The following is a 21,235-nucleotide window of genomic DNA, read 5'->3' on the forward strand; positions in this document are numbered from 1 at the left end:
TCAACACCCTTTTGAAAACCTATCTCTTTGACTGCACCTTCAGTCATCTTCTTACCTCCCTATTTCCCCCACTGAAGCTCCCACTCCATTCCTGTAAAGTGCTTTCAGGTATTTAACTGCACCACAGAGCTACATAAATAAAACTTGTTGCTATGTTACAGTGTTTCCTAAACCTCAATATCTGATTATTGCTATTGAATAATGCCAAGTATCTTTTTAATTTTTAAACATAAAAATATTCCCTGCAGTTAACTTTTCACATTGGGAGGACATATCAGAGCACTTCACAGTATATGTTGTGAAGTGCAGTGAGTATATATTGTGAAGTGTAGGATCTTGTAGGCAAACATGGCAGCCAATTTACACAGCAATATCCCACGTCAGCTACAAAATGAATGACCAATATGATTTGGGGAATTGTTGGCCAGGATACTGCAAGAAATTCCCTTCTCTTTTTGAACACTACCATGGGATCTTTAATGTCACCCAAACAGGCAGATTAGACCTCGGTTTAACATCATAACTGAATATTGGCATCTCCAACAATGCAGAATAACCCCAACAATCCATTGGAGGTGTCAGCATAAACTCAGCATTGGCCCCAAGGCCTGACATGGAGTTTGAACCCACAACCTTCTGACTCTGAACCCAACTTTACATTTGTCTTTTTATAATGTTTTCAGATCTCCGATTTAGTTTCCTCTCCTGACTGCAGCCACTTCTCAATGGAATCAATTGACAGGATACTTTTACTTTTTTGACCAAAAAATATTCCTTTACTTGGAAATAGCTTCACAATGCGCATGCCAAATGTATTGTGTAATTCAGTCTAGGAACTATGCTTCCCAATGGGGTAAGATAAGAGAGTTCACCTCCCAAGTTGAAGCAAATTCAGAGGATAATTATGTTGCATAGAGCCATTATTTAATGACTTATTCTGTTCAAGTGGTCACAGTTTCATCATATTGCATAATTCTAAACGAATTTACATATGTTTAAAGATACATATCAATAAGAGATTCTATTAGAGAAAATAGTAATTCCTGGGTGTAAACAGATCACGGCTTCTTGTGTTGCCAAGATAACAAAGCCCTGCAGTGATCTTTTGATTATAGTGTGTACAGTATGTGACTAATTGAAACTGTGAAAACTTCAAATGAAACCTTATTATGGAACTGAGTTGAAGCTGCTACTTGTTGCTACTGGTAACAGTGTGGGTTTTACTGGAATTGTTCGCCTCTCCAATCTTTACGGCACAATGATAACTTATCTTTCCCTTCTGCTTTCATTATTGTCTGGGTAATAGTATCTTCTGTTGAGCACAAATACTGACTGATTTGTATTCAGATCTCCAATTTAGCTGTTGAATGCATTCATAAGAGCTTTGGTTCTCTCCTGTAGTTTTGTTGATTTTCTCTTTGTATAAGTTTCTGTGTCTTTTCGTTTTTTTGTGCACATTCTTCTGTAAAATATGATAAAATAACTTTAATGGATTGTTCTTTTCAGATTTAAAATACACAGTTGTCTGCAAAAAGGATTTTTCTGATTGTAATAAAAAGCACATGAGACAAATCGAAGACCCCCCCCGAACATTTCTATATTTTCTAATATCCTTGAAGTAAATTAAAATAAAGTGTAATCTTATTACAGCAGGCAATGTTGTGGATTTACGTCTTTGTGCGGTGTTCCAGTAGTGGGAGCTCTGCCACCTAATGGCACATAATAGTAGGACATGACTTCATGCCTCGTCCTGCACTCGAGATTCCAATCTCAGCCATGTTATAATAATCCTTGCATTTCATATAGCGCCTTATCACATTGTTGAGATGTCTTAAAGCGCTGAACAGAATATATTGTACATGCCAAGTGCAGAGCCAGCCTTATGATTTCAGAGCCCTTACAAGTTTATTCTCGGGATCAGGGATTGAGACAGTGTGTGGATGAGAACTTGGAGAATGGGCACAATATGTCAGGAAACTAAGGATGGTTTGAAGCAGAGGTCTGGAGATTTAACAAGGGATGGAGCGGTGATGGGGTGGGGTATGGTTGGGGACCAAGGTATTGGGGGTAATATGTGCTTGGGATCAGGACACTGTGTGAATGAGGACAGTATAAATGAGCACCAGGGAAACAGAAACAGTGTGTCAGGGCCCTTTGGACAGCATCTGTCAGGGGAACAGGTATGAAATATGAATGGGAAGAGGGAGAAATGTGAATGGGGTAGATCTATTCAACATGGAGGGGACACAATCAGCATAGAAAATGAAGGATTTATTTGCGTACAGAAATACCATTGAAATCTAAAAGTAAATTTACAAATTAGAAGACCTACCATGTATGTGTGGTTACATAGTGGATGTTTAAACTATTTAAAAGTACAGACTGCATTGTACATAAATACATAGATAAATAGACAAGAAGGAGCCAAAAAAGTCCCTAGAAACCCATCAAGGAGAAATCTCCAACCTGACTCCAGCTATCTTGCAACATACATCTGCATATTTCTCCTGTAAATGCAAACTGCAAAGTTCTAAAAATGCATGTCAGAAATACATGCTTCATTCAAGTTACTGCAGTATCTAACATAATACAGTACAGTGAAAATCCATTATATCATTTACATTTATTAATACATTTTCCAATTTCCTGGATGACCGCTAACTTTCTGCAGCTGAATGCCAACCAGATGGAAGCCATATTCCTTGAATCCAGTCAATGTCTTCTCAACTGTGGCTCTGACCACCTTAACCTCCCTGGCCTATCTCTCAGACTTACTGAACCTATGCATAACCTAAGTGTCAGGTTTGATCATCAGCTTTGCTTTCTACTTCACATCTGGTTCCTGACTGTCATCCACGCTGTCACATTTTCTACTTTTGACCATACCTCACACCTAACACAGCTAAAACCCTTATCCATCTCCTGCCTCAATTACTCAAGTGCCCTCCTCACCAGTCTCTCCAGCTCCACTATTCATAAAATCAATTTAAAACTGCCACCTGCACGCTCACCCATACTAAACTCTGCATCCCCATCCTCAGTCCTTGCCAGGCTCCATTGGCTCTATTGTATAACAGATTGATTTCAAGATCACACTCAATCGCATATAAACTACTTCATGCTGGCACCACCCTATCTCCAAGCTGCTTGCACATCCCTCCTCTACCTGCCCCCTTTGCTCAGCCGACTCAGATTTCCTGCATGTCTCTCTCCCCTCCATTGCACCATCCACGGACGTGCTTTCAGCCACTATACCCCAAAACTCTGGAACTCTTTGCCTCAATCCCTCCTCCTGTCTCCCTTTGACCATCTACAGATCACACCTGCCTATGTCTTTAAATGTAACTGCAGTCACCTCCCCTCCCTTCTTCTGGCTCAGGATCAAGCCTGGTTAAGCGCTCTGAGACACTACCCAATGTGAAAGGCTCTATATAAATGCAAGCTATTTTTGTTGTTGTAAATCACTCTCTCTGATATTTTACAGGTTCAATGTCACAAATTGCTTTGGGATATTTAGAAGATAAAAACATTTATAGGTAAATTATGATTGAGTAAAAATGTAATTCCTTTGATTCTAGTTATGCACATTTTCTTGAATATTTTCTTGCTGTGCTTTTTTGCCTTTTAACCTTCACATTAATGGTTGGATTATGTTAGGTATATTGTGTTAGATATACATATGTTAGGTATTTTCATGGCCACAAAATACAAAATACACAAAATACACTTTACAGTAATATTCTGTGAAGCGGTTTGAGAAGCGGTATCAAATGCAAGTATTATTATTTATTATATACTGTAGCTGAAATAAAATTTCATGCATTTCTGTTTAGCAGAGTAATAATAAACTATTGGAATATTTAGCAGCAATCGAGGCATTTTTAACATTTTATTTATCCATTTCTCCTTTTGTTTCCAGTTTGCCAGACTTCCCAGCAATATCTCCCCATTTCACATACTAGATACCTTACCTTCAGACATACATTCATATGGCAGCACATTAGTCAGGAACTGTATATTGGGATTGAAAAAGTAACTCCAGAACAGTATTTTATGCTGCACCAAAACAGTAGAACAGAAGGACATAGATTTATGCAAAGGCAATTTCAGATAGATACCAGGAAGCGGTTCTTTAATTAGTGAGTAATTAACGACTGGGTTGCCAGGAAGGCTGGTTGTTGCCAGGACAATGAATCTATTTTAAAAAAAGGAACTTGATACTGTGACGGGAAGGTAGTCGGGTGGATATTCTGCAAACATGAGATCAAATAGGTCAAAGGGCCTTCTACATCCAAACTTGTGATCTTGTAAGCTTCCCTATGATATGATATGAAGCAGCTTTGTCTGCCAGCAGGGTGTGCTATAAACTATTCAGCCACCTGAGTGAAAAGATTCATTATCACGAAAGAAAAAATGTGTTTTACTGAATTGTAACATATAGATTCTTGAATATAATAAAGGCATGTGTACGCTTCTCTGTCGCTTTCAGCCAAGTTGTGGCTTTCTGTTGGTTAGAGGCAACCTGTAACAAACAATTATGTTGAACTTCATATCTTCATCAACTGTGGTCAAATACAAAAATATAATAATAATAATCCTTGCATTTGATATAGCCTTTTCACGTCTTCTAGACGTCTCAAAGAGCTTCACAAAATGTGCTGTAAAGTGAATTGATTGTATATTTGTGGGCGAAACATGGCAGCCAATTGTGCACAGCAGTGTCCCACAAACAGTCATGACCAAATTATTAATTTTTTTAGGGAATATTATCCCCAGAAAAGCGATCGCCATGGATTGAAAATGACCAATTTATTATTGTTTTGTTATGGAGGGATTATTATCAGGCATGTGGAGTAAGAAAACTTGCCCAAGGTTTCAAAATATGAAGGTTATAAACAATTTCAAATATGTTTGACAGCAATTTACAAAATAAAATGTGATCAGCATTGCAATGTACTGTATAGGTATAATTTATTGGAGCAACGATACTAAATGATCTTGCTCTTTAGATTTTAATTAAAAAATATATTAACTGGGTTGCCATTTAAACCAACTTCTGATCTTGACCCACATTCATTTGTGTACAACTGAATTAAACTCCTGATTACTGGAAGTAAGCTGCGAGGAGACTGGACCATTGTTTTCATTTGGAAATAGTGCCAAGTATGCTGAAGGAAATCTGTGCAGCTTGGTACAGCCAAGTGCAACCTGACTGCTGCAAAACAAATTGGAGAACTTAACTAGGGCGAGCTTTGTTCCAATAAGATCATTGTGTTAAATATGAAAGTAGCTTCGAAAGGCTGCAAGCAAGCATAGTTTAATCAAGAGCTTACGTTCACAATACGCTTACCATAACCAGAGTGAAAAAAATGGCACCAACTTTCTACAGTTCACCTTGTACTATGATTGTTGCCTGTTGCATATTATTATGCTTTGAAAAAGTACCATAGGAAAGTGATAACTGTATGGGGGTTGCTGTAACATATCAAACACTACAGAGTTTGCCTTGTGAAATAAAAATATTGATAATATGACTCCATTTAATATCAAAATGTATTAGGGAGGAATCCCTGTGGAGAGGTTTGTCAGATAGTTATAATTTCTAGTAAATGTTTTCTTTAGTTTAATTGCAACAAATGAAAATCTATGCATAAATGATATTTTCTTTCTATGACTGGTCAGATTGCCTGAGGCACTACCTCAATTGCATAACAAGGAATTTAAGCTGCAGCATTTTGTTTCAATCGTGTAACAGTCAGGTAATATGAGTTGTGCAGTGGCATAGCAAACCCATCAACATTAGCTTCCAAGCTTACCAGTTGTTGCTTAGCCTAATTTCCGTATGATTAACAGGGCTGTGCAGCTTGTCAGCAGTCATTAACATCATTGTTTGATATTACTGAGTAATGTAATAATTGAACAATTATTCCAACAGTACAGTGATGAAAGCTATATTTGTGGGAATCTAATAGAGTGCAACAGTTTAAGTAAGTACTAATATATTGTTACATTCTCAGTCCTGAAATTTCACCTAACCTTAGCCTGTAAATGCTTTGTCTTAAAATTACCCAGAATTTTGGAAAATTCTTCAATTTAGTCTTAATTTCAAAGTTGGTTTTCTGCAGTTCTTAAGAAAATTAAGAAATTCCAAATTAAGAATTGAGAATTTTCAACAATTCTATACAATCTGAAATTTTAAGACAAAATCGTCCTCCAGATTTAGACTATTTGGGTTTTCTGACCTTGACAAAAATGAAGGAAAAGAGAAGATGGCTACTGATTTAGTAAGAAAGATCGCAAATAATTGCTGAAGATGGGTTCCAGAGAACTGAATCTGTTGTACAATGTGTTGTAGGAGTTGTAGAGAAAAAGAGACTGACAACTGGCAGGGCGAAATGTTGGGCAAGGTTCCTTACTCCACATGCCTCTCTTTACCTAATAGTAAGCAGGAACCTTTTTGTTAAGTCGCTTTTCCACGGTTAATAATTCCCTCAAAAAAAACTAATAATAAATTGGTCACTTCAATCCGTGACTGTTTGTGGGACACTGCTGTGCACAATTGGCTGCCGCGTTTCACCTACAAAATATTCAGTCAATTCACTTTACAGTATATTTTGTGAAGGGCTTTGAGACGTCTTAAAGACGTGATAAGGTGCTATATCAAATGCAAGGATTATTATCATGCTTTAAAACCCTGTTCATCTGCTGCCTGTTCTTTTCTTGCACTTACCCCGGTCATAAACATGAAAGTATATGATCCCTACTCTACATACTATACTATATTACTATAGTAAATGCTATCCTTACCAGGTACATAAAGTAATAAGCTTTGAATTTTATTAGTAAAGCACCTTATCACATTGGAAGAGCACAGGATTTATTGTGAAATGACGTGACTGTGTATTTGTAGGCAAATATGGCAACACATTTGTGTACAGCAACGCCCCACAAACAGCCATGAAACAAGTGACCAATTTTATTCTTGGCATTGTTGGCCAAGACACCGGGAGAAACTCTCTTCTCTTTTTGAATAGTGCCATGAGAGCTTTAATGTCCACCTGAACAGCTTAGTGAGCTATGGTATTGCTGTGAGAACCGAACTTTACTGTTAGTCTATGTTAAAATAAACAAAGTTAATGCTGTGATAGTATAATCTTGAAACTAGGTTTATTGCTAGGTTTGTTATTATTAGCATGGTCATCACTGTATCTTTGCTTACGTAGGTATATTTAAATAAAGGAAGTTAGTTAGTAGTAGCACACTAAACTGCTCAGTCATTGATATTTTCTCAGAGGTGTGAGCTCAGAACGAAGAGTCAAAATATATTCTCATCTTTATTTCTGGCGACAATCAGACTATACCTGTGACAATTTGTTTCAACTCAGAATGAGTCAAATTGAACATCACAGAATACACAGAGAAGCACAAACCTGGATGCTAGTCAATCTATTTTGTAACCAGATGTCTTTTGACTGTTTACACAGCAGTAACAGCAAATATCATCTGTGTTGCAGCACTGGCAGGAATTATTGAGATAAAACAACAAACTCTATTGACTGGATGCTTGTGTGCCACATTACCCATATGTTAGGATAGATCACTATCTTCCATGTATTATTAAACTGAGCAGATTGAACAACATTCAAACCAATAACTGGAACAATATTTTCTTCTTTGAATAATTTCAAATTGAATGTGTTATTTAGTTGCAACTCATGTAGTTTTAAATATTAGGACCAGTCATTCATTGTTCTTCCCATTTTGGTGAGTTCAGAAACACTCCATGTGAAAGTCATGTTGGCTTTGGTCAGAAATACCTCATAGCAGCAAAGAGACACTATAGAAAGGGGAAAAACAGACTTCAGAGGAGATTACCATTTCTATAGAACTTACATGCCGAGATCAAATCCTTGTCTTTCACAAGTATCTGTAACAGACCTTTCTCATCAGAAATACTCACAGAAGTCTCCCACATGCAGCATAACTATTGTCTGCTGATTGATGGCTTTCCTTTCCGTAATTACCACCAAGAGAGTTTTAGTGCAGTACTCAGGATAATTCTTTTCTTTCTACTTGTTCGAGGACACACCATTCTAGCATTGAAAAGGGAGCCTCAGCATCAGGACCACTTTTGAAAATGAATCAGTTAAAAGAGTTAAATTAGTTAAACAGTCTTTTGTGCTTTCTAAAATTGTGTTTAAATGACAAGTGTTGAGCACATCCTTTAGGAATTACTGTAGCTAAAATGATGAACTGAGTACAATCTGAGTACGTGAGAGCAGAATTAACAGCAATAACATTACAATATTTGTAACTTTAGGTGCTTCACAATTAATGGGATAAAATTTGCAGAGTTTGTTCATGCATTCCTTGTGCTAATTAAGTCAAGGAATCTGTTAAGGAACATTGCAAATTTTACCCCAAGATTTCACACAATGCAAAGATAATTGTATTTCAACTGCCAGTACCTTTAACTGCAACTTAATTTCATGCATGCACAAATCATGGCAAAATGACCATTCATCCCCAATACAAAAAAAATTGCTTTTAAAATGCAACTCTAAAACAAGAGGTTCCCAATTTGAAACAAGTATATGCTTGGGACTGTCAGAAATATGAAGCAATAAGAGGGAAAACCTTAACATCTGTCCACAATCATAATCCACTATGACAATTACAGTAAACCTTCAAGAGAGGGAATGTTTAATTATGATGAGGAAACAAAACCATTGTTATTTGGTTATTACGTTTAGCACATCAGCTTTAATAAATGATTAAACATTTCAAAGGAAAAACACAAAGCACAAACAAAGGAAAAATGTCATAGAACATATTTGCTGCACAATGCTCCATATCTTTTAAAGTAGATGTAGGACTAATATAGAGAAGTACATACAAATACCCTCAGGTCATAGCTGCCAATCTCTACTATAACAGCAGTACCAGAATACCAGAAACGGTTCGACGTTGGTAGCTAGCTGATAAGGAAATATTTTTGCTATGTAAAATGAAATTTGGAAGCAAAAATTGGAGATGCTATATATACATTGAGGTTATAACTGTTGGCACAGCTGGCATTCAAAATCGCACAGCGCCATTTTGAAGAAGAGTAAGGAGTTTTCCCAGTGTCCTGACCATTATTCCTCTCTCATTCAAATTCACCAAAACAAAAGTTTCAAGATCACACGAGGGCTTCAGTTGAAGAAAGCTGTTCATTTGATCTTATCCTTATAGAGTATCCAGTGTACAATTCTCCCATACACATCAAATGTTTCTTAAATAATTCCTGTGTTTTGGCCTCCACCAACTGGTTATTCATCTCATTGATTGTAGTGCAGCTTAGCTGCTATGTTTGCCTATATAATAACACAAGTCCTGTGGAGTCCTGTAGCTCAGTAGTTAGGGCACTCGCTTTGCAAGTGAGAGACCTGAGTTCAATTCCAGGCAGGGCGAAACCTTGGGCAAGTTTCCTTACTCCACACGCCTAATAATAATCCCTCCAAAACCAAAAACAATAATAATAAATTGGTCATTTTCAATCCACGACTGTTTGTGGGACATTGCTGTGCGCAATTGGCTGCCGCGTTCGCCCACAAATATACAGTCAATTCACTTTACAGTGTGTTCTATGAAGCGCTTTGGGACGTCCTCCCGACGTGAAAAGTGCTATATCAAATGCAAGGATTATTATTATTATTATAAAATCCTATTTACTGCCTTTACCTCATAACCTTTAATACCCTTATTATTCTTTAAGGTGGTTTGAGAATAGAATCATTGCCATTGGTTGCAGTTTCATCCAGCTGTGTTTTAGTCATTTCGAATCAACATTTAAATTATTTAAGTTGAATTTACAACATAATACAATGTCCACTTATACAGCGCCGTTCACTTTGGGAGGACATCCTGAAGTATGTGACAATACTGGTTGGGACTGGAGCTGAGAGTCGGATCTGAGGGGATTGAGGATGGGAAAGATAACCAGAAGAACTGCCAAATGGTACATTTTAAGACATACCTTGAAAGAGGGGAGGGAGGGATCAAGTTGGAGAGTTTTTCCGGTGTTTGGAGTCCTGGCTTTGTAATAGCATTTAAAAGATGTATCCTTCTAATTTTTTGGTAAGGTCATATTTGTCATGGGTTAAAAAGGACAAAATGTAATAGTGCATTTCAATAAAGCACAATGAGGCAACTATCTAAACAACAAGATATGCTGAATATTTGGTCATGCATCCATATTCAGGCCCAGACCTTGCTTTAGACCTTGTATATTTACTCAGTAGCTATCAATATGGTTATATTCAGTGACCTTCAGTTTTGACAAGCAAGAGAGCTGTGGGTTTCATGTGAAAAGCAGCGTGTTGGCCGTATCACGGCTGAAATGACAATGTAATGGTAAGATCTTACATCCATTGATCAGTGTTGACTTGTTTTTGACTTTTGCAAGGTGTTATTTTCTCCTCCCTACAAGCAGATGAACTATTTTTTTTGAATAGCCTGGTTGTGAGGATAAAAGGAAAGAATGGAGAGATGCAAAGCTGACATGAATTTTGATCAAAAGGCAAAATACTGCAAAATACTGCAGATGCTGGAAATCTGAAAGAAAAACAGAAATCACTGGGAACACACAGCAAGTCGATGAAGAGAGGAAAATTAGTTAATGTTTCAGGTTGATAACTGATGAATTTTGATGTTCGAGACAATAAATAAGAATGGGGTTGAAGGATAAGGGCAATGNAAAAAATATATTGTACTGAAAAACAGTATAAGATTTATAATAAAAGTTCAATTGAGCAAAAGATTAGAATAAGACCTTGATTTTTTTTATTTTGAGTACTCATTGACTGCTCATTTACAGCAGTGGAAGTGTTTCCTGATATATGCCTTATCTTTCTAACCTGAGAGTTGTATCAAGCACTTTTTAACTACTGTATTGCCAAAAATTATCTGTAGACATTAATATCTTGTTACAAATTCAGGCGTTTACTTGAGTGGTTAAAAAAAAGCAAGACCTACAGTACTTAGTCTCCCCAGACTAGGACAGGAATGTTAAAAATTTAGAGTGTTAAAGACAGCATGATAGAAACCAAAGCAATTTATAAAGATGAAAGAAATCTATCACTCAGTTCAACCAAGGTCATGTGCCACGCTGTGATCCTTCAAATGGAACATGCTGGAGAGGTTTGCACACTCCCAACCTGACAGTAGGCACTCACTCCACCTCCATGTGTTCTCAGTACTGCAGTTAGAATTGGAGACTCTTTAAGCACAGCAAGACGTTTCCATGCATGCCAAGACCCTCCCCCGTCCCCATGAAAGGTAAATGACGAGGGCAATCTACCGTGTTACAGAAATTACATTTCACTAAAGTAAATATCAGCCTTGTGAATCATTGAAGTACACAAATTTGCAGTCACATTTGTTTACAAAAATAGTCACTCCAATTAAAAATTATCACTAATTAATACCAAATGACAACCACTGAGATAGACTCGGAGGCTTCAATATAAAGGAAAATAATAGACTGGAATAGCCTAGAAAGAAAAGGAAAACAACGTGAAAATGTTACCAAATTCTACCAAACTATATACCCCATAAGGTTGTCCTGAAGGTCACAAATCAATTTAATTAGTCTTCTATCTAGTCATATGTCTCTCTTTTACAATCAACTCAATTTACAATCATAATTCATTAGTTTGATACTTTGACTGAATAACAGAATAAATGGCTTTTCAGATATATCTGAACTTATAATATACTAGCTGTACCCATTGCAGCTTCACTTGCAACCAAATAATCCAATATGGAATGTAGATTGACACACAGACAGACATTTCATCTTTATCTATACTGATCTGGGAGGACTCCTGTGGGAGGACTCCTGTGGGAGGACTCAGTGCTTTAAAAATGTAATTTTGTTGTTGTTGCCGCAGCTTAGCTTTCTCTGTGTTCTTTATGTTGTTCCTGCGCTTGGCTATGTGCGTGCTCTGTGACGCAGGATGCCACAGCGCTTCGTTGGCCACCAGTTGTAACTGCAGCGAAAAACTCAAAACTGAAAATAACTCATGAACAATAGGAGATAACCGAAAACAAATATGCCTATGCCACTCCCAGTAAAGAGAATTTTTTTCCGAAAGTTTCAACTTCACTTCAATCCTACACTACCGTCACAGTCCCCCTCTTTTATATAACCTGTCTGTCTTTAATAATTATATTTCCTGTTCTTTAATGTATGCTTTGGAAACATTAACCTGTTGAAAGTGTTTAATGTTTGTATCATGTAGTTTAAAGCATTGATTGTTTAAATGTAGTTATTGTCTGACTCGAATGCGCTTGGGTAAACCTGTACAAACGCCGAAAGTTCGGAAAAGAACTAGCACATGAGCATATCGGTTTTCAGCGTAATGTTCAAATAATATTTAAATAGATGTGACCCGGATGACGCCATCGAGATTCCAAAGGCATCACTGGCAACAGTTTGTCGGAGTCACTTAACATTCTAATAAGCAAATGAAGGATTGGAAAGTATATTTGTCCCCTATTGGGCAACTGAGGGAAGGATTCTGATTGGACTATAAATAATTGGTTCAGATACTTTCAGATTGGATACCCTAAAATGGGGAGGGAGGGCCACAATGGCTTTAAAAGGAAGAGCATCAGGTGGCTCTTGGTTGCTTTTTACTTGATAACATCAGGAAGGTATGTGTCTTGACTGGGTAGAGGTACAAACCCTCTGAGTCAAGAGTTGGTTCAGTGCATATACATTAACTTCATATTTAATAGGCTGTTAGCTAGTGTTTGTTACATTTGATTAGTTATTTGTGTAATTCATGGTTGTGTAATTCATTGTTATTTGTCAAAATTACTTGAGAATTATTTCTGAGGAGTTTTGGATTCTGAACAAACCATAATAAAAATACTGTTGAGTTTTCTTAACCATGTCTCATTTGAGCTCTCTGTTCATTTTCAATATAAGAGGGAGTAACACAAACAGGTTCAGCCTAGGTCACAGAGATATTTGAAAATAAACCTCTGATTGACTGAAGCTTCCCAATTTGCATCGATTAAAGATCAATCTGGTAGTACATATTGTTGTAAAACTCAATGAACAAAAAACACTTAGTGATAAGCTCTTGCACACCTTAGTGAGAATTGATTACTGAGGCCACACAGTACACACTCTTAGAGGGGAACGAGTCATACCGTGGAGATACAAATTAAGGGTGTGTATTCCCTTCAATAACTTTGTGGGTAATTGCAGTATACAAATTGGCAGCCATGTTTGTCTCCAAAAATACAGCCACTACAGTAAATCTTGGGAAGTGCTTTTAGCAGTCTCATCAAAATCACAAGGCATGTATGACATGCAAGGATTATTATTAATTTTATTATTACCCCCTCCCAACACTCAGATGTTGGCTGCAAAGCACTTTTTTTGCGCATACTATACTGTCCAGATCTAAGCTTGGCTTGCCTTATTTAGATTTATTTTCTGGGAAAAGAGGGGGAAGATTTGAACACTGCAACTTTAACAATCTGAAATGTTATAATTCTTGTACTCTTAACAGAATCTTGTGCTCTTCTTTCTCTCCCATTAGAGTAGTGCAATAGCTGTATGAAAAGTAAACAATCCAGTATGTCCTATATTTTAATGGTGCCAGAAAACATATTACAGACTACTTACACGAAGAGCACCAACCAAATTCAACACATCTGTTAATACATAAATACGAAGGGTTGTTTTAAAAACTTATTAACAATGGTAGCTGAATGATTAACTTGAGAGCATTTAGTCTTCCAACACAAATGTGTTGGACCAATCATTAGATGTTAGTAGATAAATTAAAGATTAATATAAAAAAAGTCATTCCAGAATTAGCATTATTGGTAGTAGAATTGATAACATTGTTTATCTGGTTGCTACATATTTACATTAGTCAGTGTAGTTTATTACTTGGACAAGAGCTGACATTTAAATCAACAAAAAACATTAATACATGGACTATAGACAACCAGTATCATGGATATATTGAATAATCCTTTGAGGAAATAGACAATTAACTTGGAACCAATGAAAGAAGACCAGGGAGTATAAACGGGGATTTGGGAGAACAAATGGAGTGGGGTTTACTTTGGGAATATTTTTGAGCAGCAAATAAAGGATTTACTTAATACACGAATGTTGTGGATTGAGATTCATTACAAATCAGACCAGCCATTATTTCAGACTGATTAATGGGAACTTTAATCCTCTGAAAGAAAACAAGATCAACATAATAAGAAAATTAATCAAGTAAAAGGATACTTTAGAAGATTCCATAGTGGCTTATCCTCAAGTTAATTTATCCCAACCACTTCCAATTACTAATTTTTTCCATTCTCTGGAACTCCAACCTGGAGTTCCCGTGACTCATTGCCAAAGCCAGCCTCAAACTTACTTTGACCGTGCTTTCTGTCATCCTCTTCATATCCCACGCTCAACTTTGATACTCAGCCAACAGAGTAAAGCCCTTTGAAATATCTCCTGACCAGAAAGGTGCTATGTAAAAGTAAATTGTAATTGAAGAGAAGCTATTTGGGATCTGATCTAAAGTTAAGTGGGTTCCTACTTGATCTGAAATAAGATAGAGGAAACACGGAAAAGCAGATAGAAAATGATCTAAGTTGAAATACGTAAACAAATATTAAAGTTAATTAGTAATGTAGAATAAATATTGAAACAGTAAATATATAGAGTCTTGTTTCACCTCTGAGGGTTGGGATTGAATTCAGCCCAGACTGATGTAATGAGTTTCCTCTCTCTACAAAATGCTTTTTCAAGAGTCTGAGAATAGTCAGACTCCTATTGAATAGTCAATAGGAACAGCCAAATAAAACCTCTTAATTTAATGTCTCATCCAAAGGATGGCATCTTTGACAATGCAGCACTCCCCCCATAATTGCTGTAAATAAATAATCCTGCATTTGATATAGTGTCATGTCAAAATGTCTCAAAGCACTTTTCTATTGGAAACCTATCACTGTGATTAAGAATATCCAAACCAAACTGAGATTTCCATAGATTCCACCTACACATGGAAGTTCCAGAGATAGATTGTTGGAATGAAATGCGACACTTTCCCTGAAGGAACACATCATGTTTACCTAATTCCAGAATGTATTTAGGTGCAGGTTGGCAAAGGTCAAGGGTTGGGACCCCAGAGTGTGTGGTGGGGTACTGCTGGAGTCTAATCAGCTAAAACTGCATAGCTTGCCATTTGAGAGCACTGCCTGGCAAGCTTCCCTGCTGCTTGTCAGCTAGAACCACTGTTAGGCCTCTGGTGTGTAGTAATGTGGAGTCCTGTAGCTCAGTGGTTAGAGCCCTCGCCTCGCAAGTGAGAGATCTGGAATCGATTCCCAGCAGGGCGAAATGTTGGGCAAGTTTCCTTACTCCACATGCCTGTTTACCTAGCAGTAAGTAGGAACCCAGTTGTTAGTTGACTGTTGGATCGTTTTTCTGGGGGTAATAATTCCTTCAAAAAAAAATTATAATAAATTGGTCACTTCAATCCACGACTGTTTGTGGGACACTGCTGTGCGCAATTGGCTGCCGTGTTTGGTCCACAAAATATAGTCAATTCACTTTACAGTATATTCTGTGAAGAGCTTTGAGACATCTCAAAGATGTGATAAAGCGCTATAAGCGCTATACAAGGATTATTATTATTAATAATGTATCAATGTAGGTGAATGCAGCAGCCAATTTGCACCCAGTAGTGAACACAAACAGCCCTGAGGTGAATGACCACTTTTAATTGAAGGATTATTGGCAAGAACACAGGGAGAAGCTACCTTCTCTTTTTTGAGTAGTGTCAAGGAATCTTTAACATCCACCTGAAGAGGCAGACAGGACTCAGTTTTAACATTTCAACCGAAGGGCAGTGGGATTATTGTAATGAAGAATTGTTTTGCTGTTAGGTTTCTATTTCTAATTAACTTTACAATTAATGATTTTTAACCATATCAGCTAATTATGCAGACTCCTAGAATGTGTTATATTTGATGGACAATAAATGTAACAAAAAGATTAATGTAAAGTGCAAATGTATTACATTGGCCCTGCCACCATTGCTGTTCTAAATGTAGAAATAATTTGTAACTACTCGGTCCTCCTCCTTGTTCAATCCTCTCCACTGCATTTGAATTTAATTTCTAATTTGAATATAATTGAGTTTTATTTTTCTAAACGATGATGTGTGGTGTGCGAACCCAACACATGCAAAATCAGAGTGAGATTAGCCAACAGATGGCAAGAGGGGAATGAGAACATGAGAAGGAGCAGCAGGTGGAGAGATTGAGAAATAGAGAGAGTGACTGTGCAGACAGAAACTTCTCTCGGATACTTTTTACATACAGGGAGCCAAAACAGGCAGGATGCTGATGCAGCTAGTTTCAACTGTGCTGAGATCGTCTGGGAGTAGCAAGAGCAGGAAGAGATCAGTTATCTATTAAAAACTTAACCTCTAAAATAACTACAGCAGGAAGGTAAAGGTTTGTTGTTGCGTCTTTTCTGTAAGTTTGATACTGTCTGAGACTAGCGTAATTATATCAACAAATAAATATATATATTTTGATTAAGTAAAAATTATATAGCACCTTATCACGTCTTTGAGACGTCTCAAAGAGCTTCACAGAACATAAGGTAAAGAGATGACGTAAAAAGACCAGAGTTCCCTTTGCTCCTCTCAGCATCGTCCTGCAAGACAGTGTTCAAGCAAATGCTGGTGTCCACAACCAGTATGGATATGATTCAACATTTGACACAGCTCCCCCTGTACCTTCCAATCAGTACCTTAAAGAGTTTGTTGCAGAGCATTGGATTAGTCCAACAATGGCACCAGCCCAGACAGCCCCTCCAGCTTTAACTGATGGCACACTTTAGCTCGTGGAAAAACAATTTGGAATAGTTGCCGTGTATTTCCAATCCCTAGGGAGTGATGCAACTCACTGAACCTGTTAATTTCCCTAAATAATCCTATTAGTCTCAGGTTGATCTTGACCATAAATTACTTTTACAATAGTCTCATCTTGCTCTGAGGAAGTTTCTAGTACCACTTTAACAGCTCTCTGCTTTTGCCCAATAGAATTCCTTATTCTTTCAGTTACTTTACCAGGTTCTTCCTTCAAGGATGAGTGTCTAATAGACTGTAAGTTCAGTATGTTTATGATCTCAGATGTGGAAGCAAAAAAGATATTGGCTACTTCACCTGTCATCGAGCCCACGCTGTTAGTGGTCGCACAGATCAAGACTTCATGCTTGTCAATATCTTTCATGTGACTTGAATATCTTGGCACAATTACTTGTAGCATAAGGGGTATCAGCTATTCCAATCTGTCAATTACCCCTTGTTACATGTTCATCACCTTGCCCAAGGTGTTCAATGTAAAAATATTTTATTACATAACATATTAAATAGTTTATTTAATAATAATCTGCTGAAAACAGCTTGTGATGTAATACTACTTGCTTCATTGTGCTATCTTCAGGTTGAATGTCACAATCAGATTTATTATCCTTATGGCATCACTATTTCAATTGCAAACTGCTTTCAAAAATAAACTTCAGAAATATTTACTATTTGCAATAACACCACCCTTTACATAAAAGATAACATCTCGGAATCTGACACTTTAGGTTAGTGTTAGAACATCATAAACAAGCAACAACTATTAAGATTAATATCAAACTTAAATGCTGCTTATACAGCAACAAATGACCAACCAGACTGTTCTCCTCATGGGGAGGGGAAGGGGAGCTCAGTCTGAGCTGAATACGCTTGGAGCTGAACTGCTCGATAATGACATTCTTGGTAATGGAATGTTGGAATCGAGTCAATCCTCCTGTGGTAGTCTGAGTCAGGGATTGCAGCACTCTAGGGAGTCCTACAACTTAGTGGTAAGCAATTGAAAAGAGATGAGAAAGACCAGAGCTCCCTTTGCTCCTCTCAAGAAAGGAGTCCTATAGCTCAGTGGTTAGAGCACTCGCTTTGCAAGCGAGAGACCTGAGTTCAATCCCAGGCAGGGCGAAACCTAGGGCAAGTTTCCTTACTCCACACGCCTAATAATAATCCCTCCAAAAACAATAATAAATTGGTCATTTTCAATCTACGAATGTTTGTGGGACATTGCTGTGCGCAATTGGCTGCCGCGTTAGTCTACAAATATACAGTCAATCCACTTTAGTGTGTTCTGAAGCGCTTTGGGACGTCCTCCCGACGTGAAAAGCGCTATATCAAATGCAAGGATTATTATTATGAGAGTAGTCCTGCAAGACAGTGTTCAGGCAAATGCTGGTGTCCACAACCAATATGGATATGATTCAACATTTGGGGCAGCTCCCCCTGTACCTTCCAATCAGTACCTTAAATGGTTTGTATTTTCAAGGGTTTGATACATGGGCAGGGCAAAACGATGGGCAATTTTTCTTACTCCACACACCTGCTTCCCTAGCAAAAGTAGGAACCGGTTGCTAGTTGATTGGCGGATCACTTTCTGGGGATAATAATCGCTTACAATTTGAAATAAAATAATGTGGTCACTCAATCCATGACTGTTTGTGGGACACTGCTGCGTGCAGTTGGCACTGCTTTTCACCCACAAAATATAGAGTAACTCAGTTTACAGTATATTCTGTGAAGCGCTTTGAGACGTCTCAAAGATGTGATAAAGCGCTATATCAAATGCAAGGAATATTATATTTAGAGGGCCAGACCATTCACTGGCAGCATGGTATTATTCCTGTTCAGCTATTGTGAAAGCCCTAATAGGGCAACAGAAGATTGCCAGACATTGCTAGGCATGAGGAACTCCAGGAAGAGAGTGCATATTCCATTTAGAGCTAGAGAAATTTGAATGCAGGCAGCATCCACATGTGCCACGCACGGTCTGTTCTGAGATGCTACCCAGCCTGAAAGGCGCTATATAAATGCAAGTTGTTGGTTTGTATACTCTTAAACATGGTGTTAGCTCTTCACCCAAAACAAGATTAGACCAAAAAAAGAAAATTAGTCATTCACTTCACGGATGTTTGTGGGATATCGCTGTGCAAATTTGCTGGCACCGCCTTCCACCACCTCCGAAATATCGCCAGACTACAGCACTACCTCACCCCTCAAGCTGCTGAAACTCTGGTCCACGCCTTTATCACCTCAAGGCTGGACTATGGGAACTCTCTCCTCGCCGGCCTTCCCGCCACCTCCCTCCACAAGCTGCAGGTCATTCAGAACTCTGCAGCTCATGTGCTGTCCCGCACCAGACTTCGGGACCACATCACTCCCACCCTCGCTCGCCTCCACTGGCTCCCCATCCCCCAGAGGATCGAATTCAAGATCCTCATCCTCACCTACAAGGCCATTCACGGCCTCGCTCCCTCCTACCTCTCCGACCTACTATCCCCCTACCTACCTGCCCGTACCCTCCGTTCCTCTGGCTCCAGTCTGCTCCACATCCCCTGTCCCAACCGCCCTACCATCGGTGGTCGGGCCTTCAGCCTCTCAGCCCCTCGGCTCTGGAACTCCATCCCCAGTGCCTTCACCGCCTCCTCCCTTTCCTCCTTCAACGCCAATCTCAAGACCATTTCCCCCCAAGGCTCGGGTCCCGACCCAACTGTCCAGCGCCTTGGGACGTCCTCCCGACGTGAAAGGCGCTCTATAAATGCAATCTTGTTGTTGTTGTTGTTGCCTCCACGTTCACCTATATATGAACAGTCACTACGCTTAACAGAAAACTCTGTGAAATGCTTTAAGGTGTTTCAACAAAAGATGGTATCTCAAACACAAGGATTATTTATTAATACTACGTGCAAATACAATGCCATTCAGGTGAGTCAGTAGCTCCTGTCACCGTGTTCATAAACACGACTGTCAGAGTTAGGTTTCCTTCTCTCACAAAACCAGAGTCCTGACCACAAACACAGCGGGAGAGAGAAAAAAAGAACACTTTTAATTCACTGCTGACCGAATATTCCAGCTTTTCTCTGGATTATTTTCAGCCTCGTGGAAAGTGGGTGTCAGGATTGATGTTTAGGAGCTCACAGACACTTTGCTGAGACCTGTGGTCAGGGACGCGGCGCTGTGCAGTCTGTGGAGTGCGGTACAGGACAGTGACGGTGTGGGGGGGGCGGAAGGAACATGTTTGATGGCCGCAATTACAAACTCCACCTCATCGATTTATTCTCCCAACGAACGCATCATTCATTACCACATCTTCTTTGAACTCCCCGCCACCACCGCCCCCCCCTCCCTCAAAACAAACCGACTCTTACCCATCCTCGGGCAGACACCGGGCGCTGACCGGACTCCCCGCCCAGCGCTCAGCCCGCGGAGGGCGGCTCACCTAAAAAAGGAAGAGTGAATCGGAAATCGCGGAGGCGGCGGAGAGTGAAAGGGAAGGGGGCCGGGGTTGGAGAAAGAGAAAAGGCTGGAGTTCGGGCTATCGGAGCCGGTTGGAATCCCGCTCCGGGTTTTTAGGTCGACATCCCCCTCGCCCACCGACCTGGTGTGTGTGCGCGCGCGGCGGCTGTCGGGGTTTGAAGCGGCGCGAGAAGCGGACGTTAGTAACGGTCGCCACCACCAACAACCGGGTTGGGGGCGTTTGGTATCGCTGACGGTTCATGAGAGTTAGCTGTGATTTGCGTGTCGGAGCTGGGTAAGTCCTGCCTCCTCCTCACACCCTCAGGGTCACCGTGTACTTACTGTACGGGGTTGGTACCCACTCTGGTCTGTGTGTGTGTGTGTGTGTGAGAGAGAGAGACAGGAGGCCTAACTCGCCTCGTTATTTGTTTAATCTATTTGTGGCGATGGGATGGAAAGCAGCCCCTGTGCCTGGCACTGCGCCCGGGGCTGACAGACAGACAGACAGACTGACTGACTGCGAGGGGTTACCCGCGGGCACAGAGCACAGCGGTTTCCCGGTAAAAGACTCGCTGATGGGCCTCGGGCAGGTTACCCGGGAAGCCGCTGTGCTCTGTGCCCGGCGGGCAACCCCACGACGGCTTTTTTTGACGAGCTGCGCAGCCTCCCTCCCTCCCTCCCTCCCTCCCTGTCTGCCTGTCAGTCTGTGCTGCTCCAAACAGGGTCACCGCAATCAACGTGCGCAGCTTTTTGATTTATCTGATTTTTTTTAAAAAAGTTTAAAAATATATAATCTATATAATGCAAAGCTATTGTATATGTATTGTAGACTGTGTATATTGTAT

General features: G+C 39.3%; 1 protein-coding gene and 1 long non-coding RNA gene across 2 annotated transcripts in view; one reads left to right on the top strand and one right to left on the bottom strand.

Moving 5' to 3' along the window:
* Positions 1-1,184: 1,184 nt before the first annotated feature.
* Positions 1,185-20,762, bottom strand: LOC103191446. The gene is made up of 4 exons (XR_489263.1): positions 20,733-20,762; positions 20,303-20,373; positions 7,961-8,128; positions 1,185-1,462 (listed from the first exon to the last, which is right to left on the bottom strand). It is a non-coding gene; the product is annotated as an uncharacterized LOC103191446 (long non-coding RNA).
* The window catches only part of gramd4a (GRAM domain containing 4a), a 52,847-nt gene continuing 52,009 nt past the window's right edge, over positions 20,398-21,235 (top strand). The window contains exon 1 of the mRNA XM_042335223.1: positions 20,398-20,685. Coding sequence (XP_042191157.1) covers positions 20,651-20,685 — 35 coding nt within the window. The 5' untranslated portion in view covers positions 20,398-20,650. The remainder of the gene's footprint in view (positions 20,686-21,235) is intronic.

Source organism: Callorhinchus milii, unplaced genomic scaffold (assembly GCF_018977255.1).
Source record: "Callorhinchus milii isolate IMCB2004 unplaced genomic scaffold, IMCB_Cmil_1.0 Scaffold5, whole genome shotgun sequence".
In the NCBI taxonomy this organism is placed as follows: Eukaryota; Metazoa; Chordata; class Chondrichthyes; order Chimaeriformes; family Callorhinchidae; genus Callorhinchus; species Callorhinchus milii.